The sequence below is a fragment of the Trichechus manatus genome, unplaced genomic scaffold (assembly GCF_000243295.1).
Source record: "Trichechus manatus latirostris isolate Lorelei unplaced genomic scaffold, TriManLat1.0 scaffold00010, whole genome shotgun sequence".
Classification (NCBI taxonomy): Eukaryota; Metazoa; Chordata; class Mammalia; order Sirenia; family Trichechidae; genus Trichechus; species Trichechus manatus.
Genome location: NW_004443946.1, coordinates 9,158,260 through 9,179,468, shown reverse-complemented (window position 1 = coordinate 9,179,468; position 21,209 = coordinate 9,158,260). Strand labels below are relative to the sequence as shown.

General features: G+C 34.7%; 1 protein-coding gene across 8 annotated transcripts in view; it reads left to right on the top strand.

The window, feature by feature from the left end:
- Positions 1–21,209, top strand: part of EXOC5 (exocyst complex component 5) — a 65,942-nt gene that overhangs the window by 30,259 nt on the left and 14,474 nt on the right. For all 8 annotated transcript variants that reach the window (XM_004370894.2, XM_023726221.1, XM_023726222.1 and 5 more), the window contains exons 5-12: positions 8,243–8,307; positions 11,209–11,237; positions 12,311–12,420; positions 13,667–13,711; positions 13,814–13,954; positions 14,957–15,039; positions 16,072–16,281; positions 17,836–17,983. In XM_004370894.2, coding sequence (XP_004370951.1) covers positions 8,243–8,307; positions 11,209–11,237; positions 12,311–12,420; positions 13,667–13,711; positions 13,814–13,954; positions 14,957–15,039; positions 16,072–16,281; positions 17,836–17,983 — 831 coding nt within the window. The remainder of the gene's footprint in view (positions 1–8,242; positions 8,308–11,208; positions 11,238–12,310; positions 12,421–13,666; positions 13,712–13,813; positions 13,955–14,956; positions 15,040–16,071; positions 16,282–17,835; positions 17,984–21,209) is intronic.

Genomic DNA, 21,209 nt, shown 5'->3' with positions numbered 1-21,209 from the left:
TAATCTGAGCTTAGTCTTACTGTTTCTCCTATGTATGTGACTTCTTGTTTTTCATGAGCTGCTCTCAGGATTCTTTGTTTGTCTTTGGTTTTGGTTAGTGTGATTATGATATGCCGTGGTGATTTTCTTTTGGGGTATGTCCTATATGGGGTTCGTTGCACTTCTTGGATGGCCAGCTTTTCATCTTTCATGATATTGGGGAAGTTTTCTGTCAGCAGTTCTTCAATGATCCTCTTTGTGTTTTATGTTTTCTCCCTGTTCTGAAACTCTGATCAATTGCAGATTTTTGCTTTTGGTTGTATCCCACATAAGTCTCAGTGTCTCTTCATTTTTCTTTGTTCTTTTTTCTGAGTTTTCCTCAAACAGAGTTGTATCCAAGTGTTTGTCTTCAATTCCACTGATCCTGTCTTCCACCATTTCAAATCTGCTCCTCAGCCCTTCTATGACACTGTTCATTTCTGAAATCTTATTGTTTATCTTTTGGATTTCTAATTGTTATTTTTGTATAATTTATAGTTGTGAATTTATTTTGGCGTTTTGTTCCTGCATTATTTTCATGAATTCTTCCATTTTGTGTCTGTGTTTTCCATAAATTTGTCTGCCTTTTCCATGAATTTGTCTTTTTTCCTCATTTTTCTCTGCTTTTTGCTTCAACTCTTGGATAATTCTGAATATTAGAGATTTAAATTCCCTATTAGGTAGTTGTAGTGCCTTTTCTTCTACTGGAAAGTCATCTGGTGTTTCATTTTGGACACCTACTGGAACCATCCTGTCCTGTTTATGTAAATGTTTTGATATTGTCTTCTGTCTTCAGGGCATTCAGTAATTGTTTTTCTCATTTGTTGAGTGTAGATTTGTTTGTTTCGTCCTTTTTTTTAAATTTGTCTATGTCTGAGCAGGTGGGCTGTGTGTTCTTTGTTGTTTGTCTGTGGGCACGATACTTTTCGCCTCCTTCTCCAATTGGCAGGGTCAGTTGCTTAGATATGCTACAGCAGGGCAAGTCTAGCTGAAGAGGGGTTGCTGGGATGAGTTGTTTGTGGCACTTACTACAACCATCAGGGTGGGTCAGTAATCAGTGCACGGCAGATTCCAGTAGGCCGTAGCTGTGCTGTTTGGTGGTGTGATGTTAAGCACGCGGTGAAGGTACCAGGATGGAGGGGGGAGATTGTGATGTGTGGAGCTAAGATGGGTATGGGAGAGAGGAGAGAGGAACAGGAGCCAAAAACATAGAAACAAAAAAGAGTGCTAGGGGAGCTTGCCGTTGGAGTGTAGAGATGAGAGACTATGAAATGGAGAAAAACAAAAAAGGGAAGAAGAAGAAAAAGAAAAGAAAAGAATGAATGAATAAAAATTAGAAAGATAAAAGAACAGCGAAGCTCCCAGAGATCCCACTGGTGCAGCTACAAGTTCTGAGGAAGTTTTTCCCAGGTGTTGAAGTACAGCCTGGCTTGGAGGCGTATAGGTGTTTAGTGCCAGGTATTCCGGGAACAGGAAGAGAAGGAAGGTATAGAGAGATGAGAAACTGAGTAATGAAAAAAGACAGAAAGGGAAAAGAAAAGAAAACAAATTTAAAAAAACAGAAACAAAAAGAACAAGAAAACTCCCCAAAAAAGCAGGGGGGAGAAAAAAACCACGAAGAAAGAAATGCCCTCAGGGATCCCTCTTCGCATTTGCACAAGCTGAGGGGAGGGGGTAGGTCCCAAGCCATGTAGCACTGCCCGGCCAGAACGGGCTCCCAACTCGAGGAAATAAAAAGAAAACAAACAATTCAAAACAAACAAACAAAAAGCCCGGGATCCCACCAGCATGGCAGCATGGACCTGGAAGCAGTTCCACACTCGAACAGAGCTCCACAGCCCCTCAGGAAGAAGCAAAGATGGCCCATGGAGTCACGTATTTGAGCAAAAGGAGGGGGAGGTGGTGAGAGGTAAGGAGGAAATCAAAAGAAGCGGAAAAAAGCAACACCAGCAGCCAACAAATGGCACTCAGACTGCCACCAGTGCAGGCAGGTGGAATCCAAGCAACCGGTGCTTCCCGGCCAAGAGACTGTGACCGCAGGAAGCAGAGGAGGCCGAGTGGGTGTGAAGAAGGGTGGGGAGTGGGAAAGCATATATCACCAATTATTGGTTGTTCTGTCCCTTGCTGGAAATTCCGTGAAGCTGCTTTCTCGTACCCCCTATTTGCTGGTCTCTGATAGGAGTCCGAGATGGTGGACCCATGCTGCGTAAGCTGACGGGGACCTCTGCATGTATGTCTCCTCGCTCTTTGTTCTCTGTCAGTTTCTTACTCCATTTGGTGCTTGGCTGAGTTAACTTTATCTCTTCATCTGATATTTAGGGTTTCAGGATTGCTGTTTTCTCTGTTTGGTTTAGTTTTTCAGATCTTTGCTATGGAGGGACAGCGTGATGCTTCTGCCTAGAGCATCATGTTGCCAGATGTCTCTTGAAATCTTGAAATGAGATAATTTAGCTCACTTTCTTCCCCTCAGGGAAAAAAGAAATCAAAATACATGAGAAAATAGGCATTCTTATGGATAGTAGATGCACATAATAACATTGTCTATTAATATATTAAATACTATTTTTCTAAATTATTCCAAGTTTACTCCATAGAATATCTGAGATAGTGGAATATTAAAAGCTAAGTATTACTGAAGTTTGCTTTGAATTAAGCAACACATTTTTTGTGAGTTGGAAATACGGGGTTATAGAATTTAATATTTTTAGAGATCTTTGAAAAATATTTACGTGTCTCTAAAGAGAAAAGAGTATTTTAAAGAATGAGTTTCAGGAATTATATTTGTGTTACAAAGTAAAACTGATAAGATGAACATCAAGAAGGGTATAGTGCTTGAATTAAACTTGTAAAACATTGGCAGCATGTAGCTTTGTACATTCATGTGATTTTTATGTGTAAGAGTATATACCAGGCTTAAACAATGAACTGTCTCAAGGTAGTTTACAGAATGGTTTATTTTTATTTTATAAGTTTTCTAAATATAAACATACATATTTATAATGTATTATAAAAATATATATTTACAATATACATGTAAAAATGTTTTTTATATAAAATTACTGTATATAATTAAAATCTCATACCTTTTGGATTGTACAGTGTTTATGCTCTGATACAACCGAAATGCAGATATTTTACCCAGTCTGAGTTGTCTGTTTAGTTGCAGCCCAAGACAATCATTTAGAGTCTAGAGAAAAATAAAAAAAAATTTAAATTGACTAATTGTAACTTATTTTTAACCTAATTTGTATTGTTTGTGATGTTTTGCATTATGAAATTATGTTCTTTACCCTTTCCTTTAAACATTTGAATAATCCTCAAGCTCCTGGTATTAGTACTGTCTCGTAATTTTTGAAGTGTTACTTGAAAGAAAAAATATTTGTATTCTTACTAGTCATTCACTTTGTTTAGCCACCCATATATTTTTTGCTTTTATTTTTCTCCTAAATTCTATTTTGTTTTTGTTGAGAATATACATAGCAAAACATACACCAATTCAACAGTTTCTGTATTTACAGTTTAGTGACATCAATTACATTCTTTGAGTTGTATAACCATTCTCACCTTCCTTTTCTGAGTTGTTCCTCCTCCATTAAGGTAAACTCAGTACTCCTTAAGGTTCCGGTCTAATCTTTCCAGTTGCTATTGTCAATTTGATCCCATATAGATAGTTCTTAAAGGGGCATAATGCTCAAGGCAGACCTTTATTTTACTAATTAAGCTTAACTATTACTCAGTTTTAAGATGACTTCATGGGATATCTTTGGTTTAAGCTATCTCAGGGCAATAGTTTCAGGAGTACGTTCATTCTCCATGGCTCCAGAGAGTCTAGAATCCATGATAATTTGAAATTCTCCATTTCCCTCCTTTTGATAAGGATTCTTCTCTGGAATCTTTGATCAAAATATTCAGTAATGGTAGCCGGTCAGCATCCAGTTCTTCTGGTCTCATGGCAAAGGAGGCAGTTGGTCATGGAGGCAACTAGCGACACATTCTACATCCTCCTCCTGTTCCTGACTCTGTTTCTTCCTCTGTTGCTCCAGGTGAATAGAGACCATTTATTGTGCCCTGGATGGCTGCTCGCAAGCTTCTAAGACCCCAGACACTATGCAGCAAACAGAAGCACTGAACACATCATTAGGCCAGTTAACTGGAATGTCCCAGTAAACCATAACCCTAAACCTCCAAACCAAGGAACTAAACCCCATGAGGTGTTTGGTTGTACATAAGCAGCCTCAGCAGCTACTCTTTTTGTCATTGTTGTAAATATATCTATCACACAAATTTTGCCAATTCAGCTTTTTACTGAGAGCAATTACAATAATCAGCTGTGCAACCTTATCGTTAATCAGTGCAATTTTTCCATCACTGTTAACCTCCCTTTTCCCCCGTCCCTCCTGCCCCTGGTAACCACTAATAACCTTTGCCTCTATACATTTGCCTTTTCTTGTCTTTTTACGTAAGTGAGGTCATAACAATATTTGTCCTTTTGTGATTGACTTATTTTGCTCAGCATAATGTCTTTAAGCTCCATCCATACTGTAACATGTATCAAAACTTCATTTCTCCTACTGGCTGAGTAGTATTCCAATGTATGTATGTACCACATTTTGTTTATCCATTCTTCTGTTGATGGGCATTTAGGTTGTTTCCACCTTTTGGCTATGGTGAATAGTGCTGCAGTGAACATTGGTATACGTGTCTCTTTTTGAGTCTCTGCTTTCAAGTCTTTTGGTATATACCTAGGAGTGAAATTGTTGGGTTATATAGTAGTTCTATTTTTAGTTTTTTGAGGAACCATCACACTGTTTTCCACAAAGGCTGTACCATTTTGCATTCCCACCAGCAGTGGATAAGGGTTCCAGTTCCCCACATTCTCTCCAACACTTGTTATTTTCTTTTTTTTTATATGTTCTCCATCCTAGTGGGAGTGAAATGGTATCTCATTGGGGTTTTGATTTGCGTTTCTGATGGTTAATGACATTGAGCATCCTTTAATGTGTTTAGCCATTTGAATGTCTTCTGGTGAAATGTCTATTCAAGTCCTTTGCCCATTTCATGTTTGGGTTGTCTTTTTGTTGTTAAGTTGTTGAAGTTTTATATATATTTTGGTTATTCGATTCTTGTTGGATATATGATTTCTGAAGATTCTCCCAGTGTTAGCTTGTCTTCTCACTTTTTCAGTAGTTTTTTGATGAACAAAAGTTTTTAATTTTTATGAGGTCCCATTTATTTATTTTGTATTTTGCTGTTTGTGCTTTTATTATTAGATAATCCATTGTTGAAAGCTAGGCCTAACAGCATTGCCCCTGCTTCTTGTTCTAAGAATTTTATGATTTTAGTTTGCACATTTATGTCCTTAATCCATTTTGAATTTGTTTTTGTGTGTGGTATGAGGCATGTATCCTGTTTCATTTTTCTGCATGTGGAAGTCCAGTTTTCCCAGCACCATTTATTGAAGAGACTCTTCCTTCCCCATTGAATGGACTTAGCACCCTTGTCGAAAATCAGTTGACCATAGATGTGTGGGTTTATTTCTGGACTCTCAATTCTATTCCTTTGGTCTGTGTGTCTGTTGTTATAACAGTACTAGGCTGTTTTGATTACTGTAGTTGTATAGTATGTTTTAAAATCAGAAATTGTGAGTCCTCCTACTTTAGTTTTGTCTTTCAACATTGTTTTAGCTATTTGGGGCCTCTTGTCATTCCATATAAAGTTGAGGATTGGTTTTTCTGTTTCTGTAAAGAAGGCTGTTGGAATCTTGATTGGGATTACATTGACTCTGTAGATCGGTTTGGGTAGTATTAACATCTTAACAATATTAAGTCTCCTAATCCATGAATGTGGACTGTCTTTCCATTTATTTACGTCTTCTTTAATCTCTTTCAGCAGTGTCTTATAGTCACCTATAATTTTTGAGGAACTGTATAGACTAACATAGTGTTTAAACTCATCCCTCTTATTTTCTCTGCTTTGCTTCACTCTGCTCTCTAAACGTTTTCCTTTTTACCTCCTGTGTTCCTTATTTTCTTATATTTTATTCTTCTTTCCCCATTGCCTTGTTTGTCTCTCATCTCCCCCACAAATTTAGGGTTACTATTGGCTAATTATGAATCATTATTTTTACCTGGTGATATCAGAGTTAACCTCACTTACGAATTCATATATGGTGCTAGATTGCCAATTATCAGATAAACTTCTAGCTGTCTGAATTTCTGAACTCTGTGCCTGCCACATTCCTGGTAGAAAGAAAAGGAAAATCACTTATGTTGCTAGGAAGGTGTGTGGTTGGCACGGGGGCGGGGGATGGGGGGAGATTAGAATGGAATATCAATACATCTTTCCTTTTTCTTCCTAGTAATTTTTCTTTTTATTAAATCTTTGCTGTTCAGAGTCTTCTGCTCTTCCCTGAACAAAACCTATTTTATGTGCATGTCATAGATTCCCTCTTTACCTCTGTCTTTGCAAAGTATGTTGGTTGTTATCCTAGAATAGCAGCCTATTGTTCTTCACTTTTTCTTCATGTAGATAATGCCTAATGACTGATTATTTTGAATATTGTTAGAATGTGTGGTGTCTCCCGTCACCCTATTATTTGATAACAGATGGAAGCAAATGGGTGACACAAACGATCATGTACTTGACTGCTAATCAAAAAGTTGGTGGTTTGAACCTAACCAGAGGTGCCTCAGAAGACAGGCCTGGCGATCCGTTTCCGAAAGGTCATAGCCTTGAAAACTCTATGGAGCGGTTCTATTCTGTACAGATGGGGTCACCATGAGTTGGAATCAACTTCATGGCAACTAACAAGAAGAAGCAAGTTGTTAAGAGTGTGGCTTTGACAGCTTCTGCAGTTAATGTAGTGTATTTTTAACTGATGGATGATTTTAAGGGCTACTTGTGCTTTAAACAGTTTTACCACATAATTAGCTGTGGAAATTCAATAAAAACAAGTGTTATTTACTGCTATACTTCATACTATATTAAGTGAAATTTGCAAATAGCACATAATGAGGACTTCTAGCTCTTAAAAAAAACAAGAACAAACACCTGATGGAAACACAGCTGGCTGTGTGCCAGGCAGGTTCTTTTTGAAGGAGGCAATTGTGTGGAGAAAATGATGGGCATTGCTAGTACAATTAAATGGCATGATGAAAAGTGATGCTGCAGTGATATTATGCCCATGTGCAGCAGGATAGAATGACTACTGGTAACTGAAAATGACAGCAACATGATGACGAGGAGAGAAGAGAGAAATGAAACAGACATGCTGTACTCACTATCAGTTGGAGCAAGAAGTAGCAACAAGCTCTGCAGTTGTTATCCACAGTTGCTTGCCAGGTTTCACATGAGTACTTAGATAGGAAAATCTATATTAATGTTTTTCACTCTTCCTTCATATTTGTGTTTTTTTTTTGGTGTAAATGAAAATGAATAATCATAAAATCAATTATTGAGCCGTAAACACTTTTAGCGTGTCCCATAATAAAACTCAGTACTAATTAGAAATTTAAAGAAAAAGTAAACATTATATAACTCCCCTACACTGTGGTGTAACAGCAGTCAAATATCTGCATTTTCAGAAATTTGCCGAAGTCCTTTAGTCATATAACTTGAATAAGTGCATACATTTCTGTGCTGTATTTCATTCAGGAGACTCTATATTAAACTTTATCTTTGCTTTCAGAACAAGTGTTATAAATTTATATGTTCATTAAATAACAAGGATTCTTTTTTTATTTTATTCACTTAGCTTAAAATGGGGTGTATGCAGCAGTATGAGCTAAATCATTTTCATAAATCTTGTTTATCCTTTTTGGGTTTATAAACTTAGAATAGACTTAGACATTTGCTTTTGGCAAACAGTAATTTGAATTTCTTCACAGTAAACTTGAAGTACAGGTTTCACTTGGGAGGGGATTATAGCCTCATAAAAACTTGGGAGGGGATTATAGCCTCATAAAAATCACAAAATCTCAGTACCAGAAAGAGAAATGTTTTGTTGACTCATGATTGATGATACCCCAGATGTATTCCTGTTGCTCACAAGGTTTGATTTGTTGTGCATTTTTTAAAAAAAATTGTTTTGAGCAGGGTGACTGTGGGGATACATAGGGGATGTTACTATTTGTAATTTTATATATATATATATCTCATATATGTAAATAATTTTTTGGCATGCATAAAGATTTTTTTTTTTAATTATTGCTTTTTTTTTTAATAGATAAAGGAGGCAGCAGACATCATTCAGAAGTTACACCTAATTGCCCAGGAGTTACCTTTTGATAGGCAAGTTTATTTTGCAAGAGCTAATTTGGACATATGGTGTAATTTAGAGAATGAAATTGTATTTTTACCTGTATGATTATTCTTGCCCATTAACTCAACAAGAATTTATTGAACACCTCCTTTCTATAAGGTACATATAAAATAGTTGATTGAAAAGATAATAGTCTGTTCTTAATATCTAAATTTAACGATAATGCTTTGAAGTAATTTAAATCTTGTTTTTCTTGTAAAAAAGAAAAAGAAATTTTTTAAATATATGATTTTATTTATTTTATTGTTGAGAATATACACAGCAAAGCATATAATTCAGCAGTCTCTACATGTACCATTTAGTGACATTGATTACATTCTTGGAATTGTGTAACCATTCTCACCCTCCTTTTCTGAGTTATTGCTCCTCCATTAACATAAATTCACTACCCACTAAGGTTCCTCTCTAATCTTTCAAGTTGCTGTTGTCAATTTGATCCCATATAGATAGTTCTTAAAAAAACATAATGCTTAAGGTAGACCTTTTTTTTACTAGTTAAGCTAAACTGTGTTTGGTTTTAAGAAGATTACAGGGGATATTTTTGGCTTAGGTTTTAAAGATAATCTCAGGGCAGTAGTTTCAGGGGTTCATCCAACCTTCATGGCTTCCGGAAGTCTGGAGTCCATGAGAATTTGAAATTCTGTTCTGCATTTTCCCGCTTTTGACCAAGTTTTTTCTATGAAATCTTTGATCAAAATGTTCAGTAATGGTAGTTGGGCACCATCCAGTTCTTCTAGTCTCATGACAAAGGAGGCAGTTGTTCATAGAGGCAGTTAGCCACATGTTCCATATCCTCCTTCTTTTCCTGACTCTCTTCCTCTGTTGTTGCAGATCAGTTGCTATGCCTTAAATGGCCGCTTGCAAGCTTTTAAGACCCCAGGCACTACGCATCAAACTGGGAGGTAGAACAGAAGCACTAAACGTCATTAGGCCAGTTAACTGGGGTGTCCCATGAAATCATGATCCTAAACCTCCAAACCAAGAAACTAAATCCCATAAGGTTTTTGGTTGTACATAAGTAGCCTCAGCAGCTACTGAAAAAGAGAGATTTAATGAAGGAGAATTTTGTATTTTCATTTTTTGTACTTTGAGAACCAGGATAGTAGAGGACATGGAGAGTTTAAGCATGGGACTGTTCAGCTGCTTTTTCCTATCTCTGTGATGGTTTTTAAGCTTTGTAGGATCTTGGACACCTTTCAGAAGCTGATGAAAGGTATAACCTTTCTTCAAAAAATTAAGAATTTTTGTATACAATTCCATGGAGTTTTAGACCCTTTAGCCTATCCATAGATCCCTCCCTAGGGACTTTGGGTTAAGAATCTGTTTTAGATGCAACACTCTAGGGGCCATTGCTAAGTTAGGTATTAATAGTTTCATACTAAAAGAAATTATTCACTGAGAAGGAAATATTTTCATGATTTCCTCTAGTCCAGAGAGTGGCAGACTCTTAATAAAATCTTGGTAGTAATAGTTCCCCCATGTGCTTATTTGAAAGTCTTTCCTTTGGAAATATATTATTCTTTTCATGATACTTGAAGTTCATCTTCAGGTACAGGTGGAAAATAGTATTACTATACTTAACACTTAATCATTATCTCCCAAACATACTGTGAGGGTGAATTCCTAACAAAAATTTTATCTCTTCATTTTACTCTCAACTCTTTGTGTCATCATAAAGGATTAGCAGTAATGATTGTCTGTCATAATTTAGCTATTATATATAATCTCATACTTGTCCAGCATTAATAATAAATTATTATATTGAAATGATTCTTAAAGTCACCTACCAAAACTTTTCGTTAAACTTTTATTTCATTTGAGAGTTGGACCATTTACTTAAATGGGTAAAATGTCTGACTCAGAATAGGAGCTTGAGAACTGTGGCTCTATCTCCTACCTCTTTCTGCACCCTATTCTTTCCCTCTAAAACACACAAATCTATACTCTTCCTACTCCTCAAGTACATATTTCTCTTACAGTTTTGTTTTAAACTCTTACTAAGCCTTGGAGTTGAATATATATCCTAATCAGATTTGATTTTTTTCACACATATAAATATGGCTTTACATGCGCTCTTTGCCCCACCAGATATGACTTTGACATATCTAGTTTGAATAACTCTCAAGTTTTTATTTCCACCTTCGTCTGTCTTTGGCGTCTCTGTTGCCAGCCACTCTTCTCTCTCTTAAAACTGATCACATAAGATTTTTCAACATCAGTTTTTCATGCTATGCATTCCCCTGGATGTTTGAGATTTGAAAAAGTTCTAGTGGGTAGTAGACTTGTATCTTAGTTTTTGAATTTGTAAAGGTTAGTTACTCGGCCAGGCATGTTGCATCCTCTTTACAGCCTATTTTATTTTTCTAATTTTAAAATAATTCACTTACATGTTCTTATTTCATGATTGTTTTTCTTTTAAATAATAATAATAATGGAACTTTATTTTAAAAAATCCTGAGGGAGAATGAAAAAAGGCAAATATCAAGTAAATTTAAAACGCCAGTGAACATGAATCGGGACAATAAGTCAGTTTTGGGACTGGCAAGGTTTTTAGGTGCATCATACAGAACTCAAGTTACATCTCCCTCTTTAACGAGGGAATTGGTTATTCCATCTGAATTTCCTGAATGAGAACCAGCTATCCCTCTGAATTGTCCAAGTTCAGTTTTGTTACCTAGCATGCTTTCTGTCAATACTCATTCCTCTGTTTTTGTCCTTTTTTAAAAAAATAATCTTTTTATCTTACCTAATTTTAGCATAGAGAGTTCCCGTATATCCTTAACCCAGTTTCCCCTTTTGTTAACATCGTTTATTACAGTGGTACATGTTTCACAACTAATGAAGCTCATCATCGGCCTTTTATCTTTCAGATTTTCAGAAGTAAAATCCAAAATTGCAAGTAAGTGAGTTTCTATGTATTTAGTTTTTTGAATAAGTAATAAGATTACTTGTGTAAAAGAATAAAACAAATAGTAAAAAGGGAGATGATGGGAACAATGTCATTCTCTGACCCCATTCCTGAATTTGATTCCCCTCCCTGAAACAAACAATATATATACATATATATCCATTCTTATTTATTTAAAAATAACTGGTAGCATATTATATAAATAGCTTTATACCTTACTTTTTTAACAACTTATCTTAGAGATTGTTTTATATCCGTACATATATGAGGTTCTTCTTTTAAAGCTCAGATTATATGAGCATTTCAGTACCTGTTTAACTCTTTACATGACTAGCTTGGTTTTTGCCATCTTTGGATTATATTTTAGGCTAAATCATTTTAGGTTTCTAGAAAGACCACTATGTTTCCAGGCTGTATGGCAGCCTATATCACTGTTCGGGAGGCTTTTACATAGAAGATTCACAGAAGCACCTATTTTCCCAAAGGTCTAAGAATAAGGATAGCATAGATAGTTGGACTTTTGCAAATGGTATTTATCAGTGTGGATTAGTCCAAAGGTCAGGTGTTCATTCAAAACTGTACTACATTCAAGAATATAGTGAATCAAATACCATATATTACTTTAAGACAAAATTTGGTGCTTTAGTCTAACATTGTTCATAGTAGGAGCTTTTGAACTCTGGTAAAGAGTTCCATAGTTGTCCTTTCCTCTCCACAGCTTCAGGTTTAAAATTTTTTCTGGCTGTTGCTTTCAGAAATGGCACCTGAAGGATATTTTCCAGTCAGCTGTTGGTTTAAGTAACAGTGGCAAATGGGAGTCAAATTATGGGGGAGCTCAACTATTTTACCAATTTGGAAGATTTTTGTGTATTGAAAATACAGATTTATATACCACATTATGTTATAGGGGCTAAAGCTACTACCCATAGTCTCGTGTTGTTTTTGTAATTCTTTCAAAAGAAGACTAGATCCATAGTTATTATATTTGTAAATAATTCAGATACTCGTAAATAACTTGGATACTTTGCCCCATTGTAGCCAAATGACTTCCTTTTTTTTTTTAGGTAAGTACCATGATTTAGAATGCCAGCTGATTCAGGAGTTTACCAGTGCTCAAAGAAGAGGTGAAATCTCCAGAATGAGAGAAGTAGCAGCAGTTTTACTTCATTTTAAGGTAAGTAGTAAAAGTGAAGACCAGTGTGTAAGACTGTGAAGATTATATAAATTTCTGTCTATTATAGTCTCTGATTTTCCCCTATTAGTTATCATCTTTTTGAAAACTTTGCATTTATATTCTATATATTTCTCCATAAACAATCTTAAATGTTAGGTATTTTATATTATTTAAATAAGGATTTTATATTCAGTAACATTAATATTTTACCAACAAATGTTTATGTAGCTGGATATAAAAAATATTGTCTGCCTTTTTATTTGTTAATATAGCTTTTTCAATCAAATGTGTTAGAAATAGGTCAAAAGCAAGAAGACTTGACCTTAAATATTTGAAATATAGGAACCAGAGAGGTAGATGGAATGTGACTCGTCAAAGACTTAAATTCAGTGGATCTCAGGTGGTAATACAAAGGAATGTTGACTCTATGATCATGGAACTATCTTCCTGGAATTTGAACTAGGAAAAGAATCCTTGTGTGGGAGTGTATTTTTGCAAAGCAGGTGCTTAAAGAAATTGTCTTTCCTTCACTGTGTTCCTTTATATTCGTATCAGTTAGATTAGAGAAATGTTGTTGGACTTTACATTTAAGTAACATACCTGAATGAGTATTGAGGATAGCCTTTGAGGCCACAGTGTACTTTATATTACTTACTTATTTTTATATATGATTTGTTAGTAGGCAAAAAATTTCATTACTGTGAGCTTAATATTACAGATTATTTTGTGTTAAGTACATTTTGTTTAAACGAATTCAATTTCAAAAGTAAATTTCTAGATTACCAGATTCAAGGCTTAAACGCAGCTCTGCCCAGATTCTACCAAGGGAATACTTTGCCTTAAAGAGAAGGAAGAAGGAAATATATATACATAAAAACTATCCTTAGTACCTTGAATCTTTGTGTGTGTGTATGAGTATGTGTGATTTGGAGTTGAAGGAGAATCCTAGGTGATCATAGGGGAAAAATTGCTGTAAAGAATTCAGCTAGATCTCAGTTTTCTTCTTTCAGTCTAAAGTCCGACAAGGATATGAACCAACTGATCATTTTATCATGTAAAGTGAAGACACCTATGTTAGGTTATTGGTTCACTACAGTTAATTTTTTTATGTTCAACAACTATCACTATTGGCTATTCACTGAGATACAGGTATAGCTTTATTACATATAACACTTCTTTCTATTGAGATTATTATTAAAATTAAACCTGAAGAGTGAAAAAGGATGTGTTTCTTTTCTTTTTGTAGGGTTATTCCCATTGTGTTGATGTTTATATAAAGCAGTGCCAGGAGGTAATGTAACAGTACACTTATTGGATTTTATTTAATGCTAATTTACAGTTTAAAAACCATTTAAAAACTGTATTTTCACTATGTAAAATGCTTGCTTTTTAGGGTGCTTATTTGAGAAATGATATATTTGAAGATGCAGCAATACTCTGTCAACGAGTGAACAAACAAGTTGGAGATATCTTTAGTAATCCAGAAACAGTACTCGCTAAACTTATTCAGAATGTATTTGAAATCAAGCTACAGGTAATTTTAAACAATTACAAATTAAGTAGCTCTTACGACAGTATGTTTTTTCCCCCCTATATTTTAAACATTTTTAAAAACTTAGTTTACTAATGTATTGACTTTAGGAATAGTAATCTACTTATCCAGTTCAGGGGAGAAGAGTGCCAATATCACGTTGTCATAAAATGTTTCATTGTTCACCACATAAAAGGTGCTAATCACCAAGTATCATCAGAACGTGCTTGAAATTTGTGTAGTAGTAGCAAAATAGTAATAAATTGTAGTAGGTTTTTTTTTTTTTTGGTCCTCAGCATGACCAATAGATGCATTTGTGAAATTGAACAAGAATTACAAGTGTAGTCTTTAGAGTTTTTAATAATATGGCACTAACACAAAAAGAAAGAGAAACAAAACAGGTATTTAATTTACAGCCTTGACCTCTACCACACTATACTTTAAGGCATCATTTCCTAAACTGCGTTAACCACCTGATTAAGTAACATTAAATAGGTGTTTTTTTAAAATACAGTTACAGACTTTTAGTAGTCTTTTAAGGTACGAATGTGTATTGTGGTTCTCTGAAAGTGGGAGTAAAATGTACAGCATTTTCCAAGTTTACTGACCTAGGAACCCTATTTTAGAGTAATGCCTATTACTGTTTCAAAGGACGCTAGTGTCAATCTGACAGTTTGGGAAGTACCTCTCTAAGAAATTGACTCTATTGGTATAGCCTCGTTTTTTATTGAAGCAGGATATGCTAGTTTCTAAAAAAAAAAAAAGGTATTTCTGAATTCTTTATACATATTATCAAGACTGATAGGGATCTTCTACAGTTAAATATGAGAAGCAGTAGAAATAAAAACTTGTTTTCTTTTTATGATTGGTCTCTTCTATGCATTGCCTTTTTAATTGGATTTTAAATCAGAACAGGTAAAGAATGTGAAGTAATTTTAGAGGAAAAAGTATCTTGAGAAGTTAGAATGTAATATTCTTAATTAACAGAATTTTTTTTTTTTTTAGAATTTTGTGAAAGACCAGTTAGAAGAATGTAGAAAGTTTGATGCAGAGCAATATCTCAAAAATCTCTATGATCTATATACAAGGTATATTTTTAATTATTAAAAAATAATAGGTCTTAGACTTAAAAAAATAGAAAATGGGGGTGTATTCAGATGTTTTTGAATAACAGTTTGTCAGATAGCAAGCAGTATGTCTTTTAGAATTAAAAATGTTTGACTTTATAGACTAGTATTGTACAAGAGCAGCATTCTTAGCGCATTGAGGAATTAGATGTTATACGTTACGTTATGGAACATAAAACCATATTTTCTTCTTTAAATGAAGACTCAGGAATTTTGTTTCTGGTTTTAATTAGAAACTAAAGCTAGTTCATTAGTCTTTAACTTTTTTCCCTTAAAATTAGTATAATTACACTTAATGCAATTAAAACTTTAGAAACTGCGAAAGGAAATGACACACTTAACAATTTCAGCCTTAAATCTGATACGAGAATTTGTCTTGTGCTTTTATAAATGGTAGTGCTACTCTTAGAGATATTATGTCAGAAGTTTTATTTGGAGTATTTTTTTCCTCTGCTTTTTCCAATCCTATTGCTATTCTTCATTGTCATCATTTTGGGAAGAGGTTTTTCAAGAGTAACCATAATAAGTAAGTGTATCTCAGCAACAGCACTCAACGTGACCCTGTCTTCAACCATGAGAAATAGAAAATTTGAGGAAAGTTCACATGGACAAAGACAAAAGAGGTTGAACAGAGAGCAGGCCTCTCAGTGCTCTGACTTGGGTACCACATGATGAGTGGCACTGAAGCATACTTGAAGCCATTCTGCCACTGTTGCTATTTCTACACTAGTCTATTGCTTCAATTTCCTCTCGTTGGTCATCGTTAGGAGTTTTATGGCAGTTCTCAAAACCATATATTTTTTTTTTTTTTAATTCTACTTTATATATAACCTTATAGAGCTGCTCTCTGCATCCTAAGTACCCTCCCAAGGTTTAGGAAATGGTGGTTTAACATAAGTCATTAAAGTCACATTGTAAAAATATATATTCCTTAATGTTGTTATTATACTTAAAATATATATTAATCTTTTTTTCCCCGCTTTCCATGAAAAGAACCACCAATCTTTCCAGCAAGTTGATGGAGTTTAACTTAGGTACTGATAAACAGACTTTCTTGTCTAAGCTTATCAAATCCATTTTCATTTCCTATTTGGAGAACTATATTGAGGTGGAGACTGGTTATTTGAAAAGCAGAAGTGCTATGATCCTGCAGCGCTATTATGATTCAAAAAACCATCAAAAGAGATCCATTGGCACAGGAGGGTGAGTGTTTTTGTTAAATATAATAATTAAAACTAAAGATATTCAGAACTCTACTATATTTGGATAAACTTGTCAAATACTGACTGTCACTGGAATATTCTATGAAGAACTCTTTAACCCAGGTTGTTCACACCATTGATCAGATTCTGTCTCTTGAACCACATATTGAAATGACTTATCACAACATGATTAAAATGTTAAGCAGAATCCCAGTATTATAAAACATTTCATAGTTTGTCTTTTTTTAGAATGAGTAAATTATTCCAGGTTATTGAGTAGGAAGTACATCGTCATCATTATTGTTGTTGTTATTGCAGGTGTGGGCTTAAAAAACAACAACAGCAAATAGTTACTAATTTGGGTACTCTGGATTAATGAGCTTTTTAATGACATTGGCATAAAATTATTAATACCTGAAAGCCCACAGTTATTCACGTATTAGAAGGAAATGATTTGTTATAAGCATTGGTGGCACCTCAGTTATCCAGACCTCAACTGTCTGGAGCCTAGTTGATTCTAGAAGGAGACAGAATGACTTCTGTGGAGCCATATAATAAGAGCCCAGAATCTATACAGATACATACCCTAATCAGGTTTCTGTTTCCCAGTTTGTCATAAATAATGATCAGTGAAAGGTTATAATTAGGAGTAATAGGTAACATCTGGAAGGCAGTACAAGAAAGGGAAGAGAAAAACTAAAGAACAATCATAAGAATTTTTTTAAAAAGTAGGTCATAGTCTGAAACTATACATTTTAGAAGCAAAAAATGTGTTAGATACCACCATATAATAAATATTCAAAGTAACCCTCAGTCATTAAGAAAAGGTTAAATTATGTTTGCTGTATCTTAAGATGGAGTCCTGGTGGTGTAGTGGTTAAGAGCTCAGCTGCTAACCATAAAGGTCAGCAGTTCAAATCCATCAGCCATTCCTGGGCAGTCCTACTCTGTCCTGTGGGGCTACTATGAGTCAGAACTGACTCGATGGCACCTAACAACAACAAAAACATATCTTAAGATAGTGAAAAAACGTACAACATGTTTAAATGGTTAAATATATTTAAAAACAGTTAAACTTTTAAAGTTTTATTTTTAAACAGGACCATTTAGTTATCTGGAATATTAACCTATTTGGAATAGCTCACTTCCTGAGGAAACCAGATACGCAAGGAGATTTTGGCTATAGAGACAGAATTGTAGAGGTGAAAGGAACTTTAAGAGATCATTTACTATAAATCTACTTATTTTTCAGATGAAAAGTCTCCAGTTCAGAGGTCAGGGCTTGTTTCAATTCACAGAACTAGTTATTGGAATTAGAACTTAGGTCTCCCGGCTGTTGGTTCATTTTTCTTGCAACTCATAGAGACCTTATAGGACAGAGTAGAACTGCTCCATAGGGTTTCCAAGGAGCAGCTGGTAGATTTGAACTACTGACCTTTTGGTTAGCAGCCGGAGCTCTTAACCAGTACGCCACCAGGGCTCCTACTAAGTTTGAGAGTACTTGAAATGTATAGTAAAGTCTTTTCTTTTTTCATTTGTCTGTATGATATACTAGTATTCAAGATTTGAAAGAAAGAATTCGACAGCGTACCAACTTACCACTGGGGCCAAGTATTGATACTCACGGGGAAACTTTCCTATCCCAAGAGGTTGTGGTTAATCTTTTACAAGAAACCAAACAAGCCTTTGAAAGATGCCATAGGGTAAGAGTGATTATCAATTTATATTATTTGTATATAGTTGTGTGTTTTAAGTTTTACCTTGTTTAGACTAAGAAAGAAATCTACCCTCTCATTAAAAGCAACTATTTTTTATAGTTAAAAAAAAAAAAAAGGATAAGATTTTTGTTTTGAAGAACATAATTATTTTAAAATTATTTAGAGCATAATATAACTTTAAAATTGAGCATATCAAATTTTTTTCTATAAGATACTAAATCAAGGTATGAAAAGGAGAGCTAGACCTTTCTCATAAAAAATGGACCATTGAGGAGGGAAGTGTGTTTTAAGAACACAGACATCATAGACCAGACGTACTAGTCTGACAGAGACTGCAGAAACCCTGAGAGTATGGCCCCCAAACACCCTTTTAACTCAGTACTGAAGTCACTCCTGAGGTTACTCTTCATCCGAAGATTAGACAGGCCCATAAAACAAAATGAGACTAAATGGGCACACCAGCCCAGAGACAAGGATGAGAAGAAGGCAGGAGGGGACAGGAAAGCTGGTAATAGGGAACTCAAGGTTGAGAAGGGGAGAGTGTTGACATGTTGTGGGCTTGGCAACCAATGTCATAAAACAATTGTGTATTAATTGTTTGATGAGAAACTAATTTGCTCTATAAACCTTTATCTAAAGTACAATTTAAAAAAAAAAAAAGACATCACAGGGAAAGAATTAAATTTTAGAGTTTCTTTGCAACTAACACACTTTAAACAAAGTAAATAGCCTGTAAGAAGGTTGGTTGTAACTAGTATTACTAGCAGAAGATCATTTAAAATAAATAATAATAGCTAATAATTTTAGAGCACATACTGTGTTCCAGGCACTATTCTAAGCACTTTTAAGTATATAAACTCATTTAGTCATCATAACAACCCTGTGTGTTCATTATTATCCTTATTTTACAATGAAGAGTCTGAGATATATAGCTCCGAAGTAGTAGAATTGAGAGTTGAGGTAGTCTTAATTTTTTAATTTATATTGATTTATATGGTTTACATACTTATATTGAGCGACAGTAAATCAATATAAAGTATACATAGGTTGGAGGTTCAAGTCTACCCAGAGACACCTTGGAAGAAAGCCCTCGTGCTCTACTTCTGAAAAATTAGCCATTGAAAACCCTATGGAGCACAGTTCTATTCTGACACACATGAGATCACCATGAGTCAGAATCGACTTGACTGCAACTGGTCATACATAAAAATACAAATAGAAAACAAAGGAGACATGTAAGCAATTTACATAAAAGGAAATGTAAATTGCCAATGAGATATCCAATCTTATTAATAATTAGGGAAATTAAACTTAAAATAGAGAAATACCATCTCATTTTCATTAGGTTGGCAAAAATTAAGAAGTCTGTTGATACCAAGTATTGGTAAGGATGTGGACAACAGGAATTCTCACACGTTGCCAATGGGAGTGAAAATTGCTATAGTTACTTCGGAGAGTAATTTGACAATTTATTAGAGAAACTCATGTACACATGACATGACTAAGGTTCATAGTGGCATTGTTAGTCATAGTTAAAAAGTAAAAGCAAACTAAGTGTCAGTCAAAAAGAAGTGACAAATTAGTTGCTCATATACTATTATATAATAATTTAAACGAGTGAACTAAAGTTATGTGTATTAAGATGAGTAAATATAAAAAATGCAATGGTGAGTGAAAACAGCAAGGTGGGGGAAAATATATTCAGCGTAACACTACTAAATAAAGTTTTAAAAATAATACTGTATATTGTCTGGGGATATGCTCACATACACTGTGTGTATGTATACACACACAAAACATAAAAGAATAAAAGCAAGCATGAGAATGATAAACAAATTCAGAGTAGTGGTTGCCCTGAGGGAGGGGTCCTCAAGGGAACTTTTGTTGTTTTTAGTTGCTGTCAAGTCGATTCCAACTTAGTGTGTGCAGAGTAGAACTGCACTCCAGGGGTTTTCAAAGCTGTGACCTTTCAGCAGCAGATTGCCAGACCTTACTTCTGAGGCACCTCTGGGTGGGTTTAAACCTCCAATCTTTTGGTTAGTAGTTTAACACTTAAACATTTGAGCCACCCAGAGACTTGCAAGGGACCTTAACCGTGTAATATAATGTTGTACTCTCCCTCCTAAAAAAGAAAAAAATCTGAAACGTGTGGAAAAATGTTAAGACTTGACACATCTGAGTGGGTGATGGGCAACCACTGATCTACTTTCTGTCATATTTTAGTTTGCATTTCTAGAATTTTATATAAATGGTATTATATAATATAAACTTGTTTTTTGTCTGGCTTTTTTTACTTATCATAATTACTTTGATTCATCCAACTTTAATTCACTCATTTAAATTGTTATATAATAGTATGTGAACAATACTAATTTGTTGTTGTGTTTATTAATAGTTTGTTTCTTTTTATTGTTGAGTAGTATGTTATTGTATAGACAATTTGTCCATTTACCTATTGATGGACATTTGAGTAGGTTCTAGTGTTTGGCTATTACAAATAAAGTTGCTGTGAACATTTATGTACATGTCTTTTATGGACGTGTGCTTTCATTTCTCATGTGTGAATACTTAGGGGTGATATGGCTGGGTCATATGGTAGGTTATTGTTTAACTTTTTAAGAAATTGCCAAAGTTTTCTAAAGTGAGTGTTCCATTTTACATTCCTACCACCAGTGTATGATAGTTCCAGTTGCTCCATGTGTTGCCAACATTTTGTACGGTCAGTCTTTTCAATTTAAGACAATCTAATAGGGTGTGTGGTAACAATTAATTGTGGTTTTAGTTTGCATTTTCCTAGTGACTAATGATATTGACTGTATTTTATGTGCTTATTTGCTATCCATATATTCTTTGATGAAGTGTTCAAATCTTGCCCTTTTTTAAAATCTGGCTACAATTCATTTATCAGATGCAATTTAACATCTTTTTTTTCACTCTGTGGTCTCGTCTTTTCATTCTCTTAACAGTATTTTCAAGAATAGTGGTCAAGAATACCATTCAATGGCTGTTTTTTTATTTTTGGAAATAGATCACCAGGCCTTTATTCCAAGGCACCTTTGAGTGGACTCAAACCTCCAGCCTTTTGGTTAGCAGTCGAGCACTTTAACTGTTTGCATCACGCTTCTTCCTACTGCCCTCTAAATGTTGACATGCCTGAGGGCTACATTCTCCAGACATCTTTTCCTCTTTACCTGCATCCACTGCTTAGCTG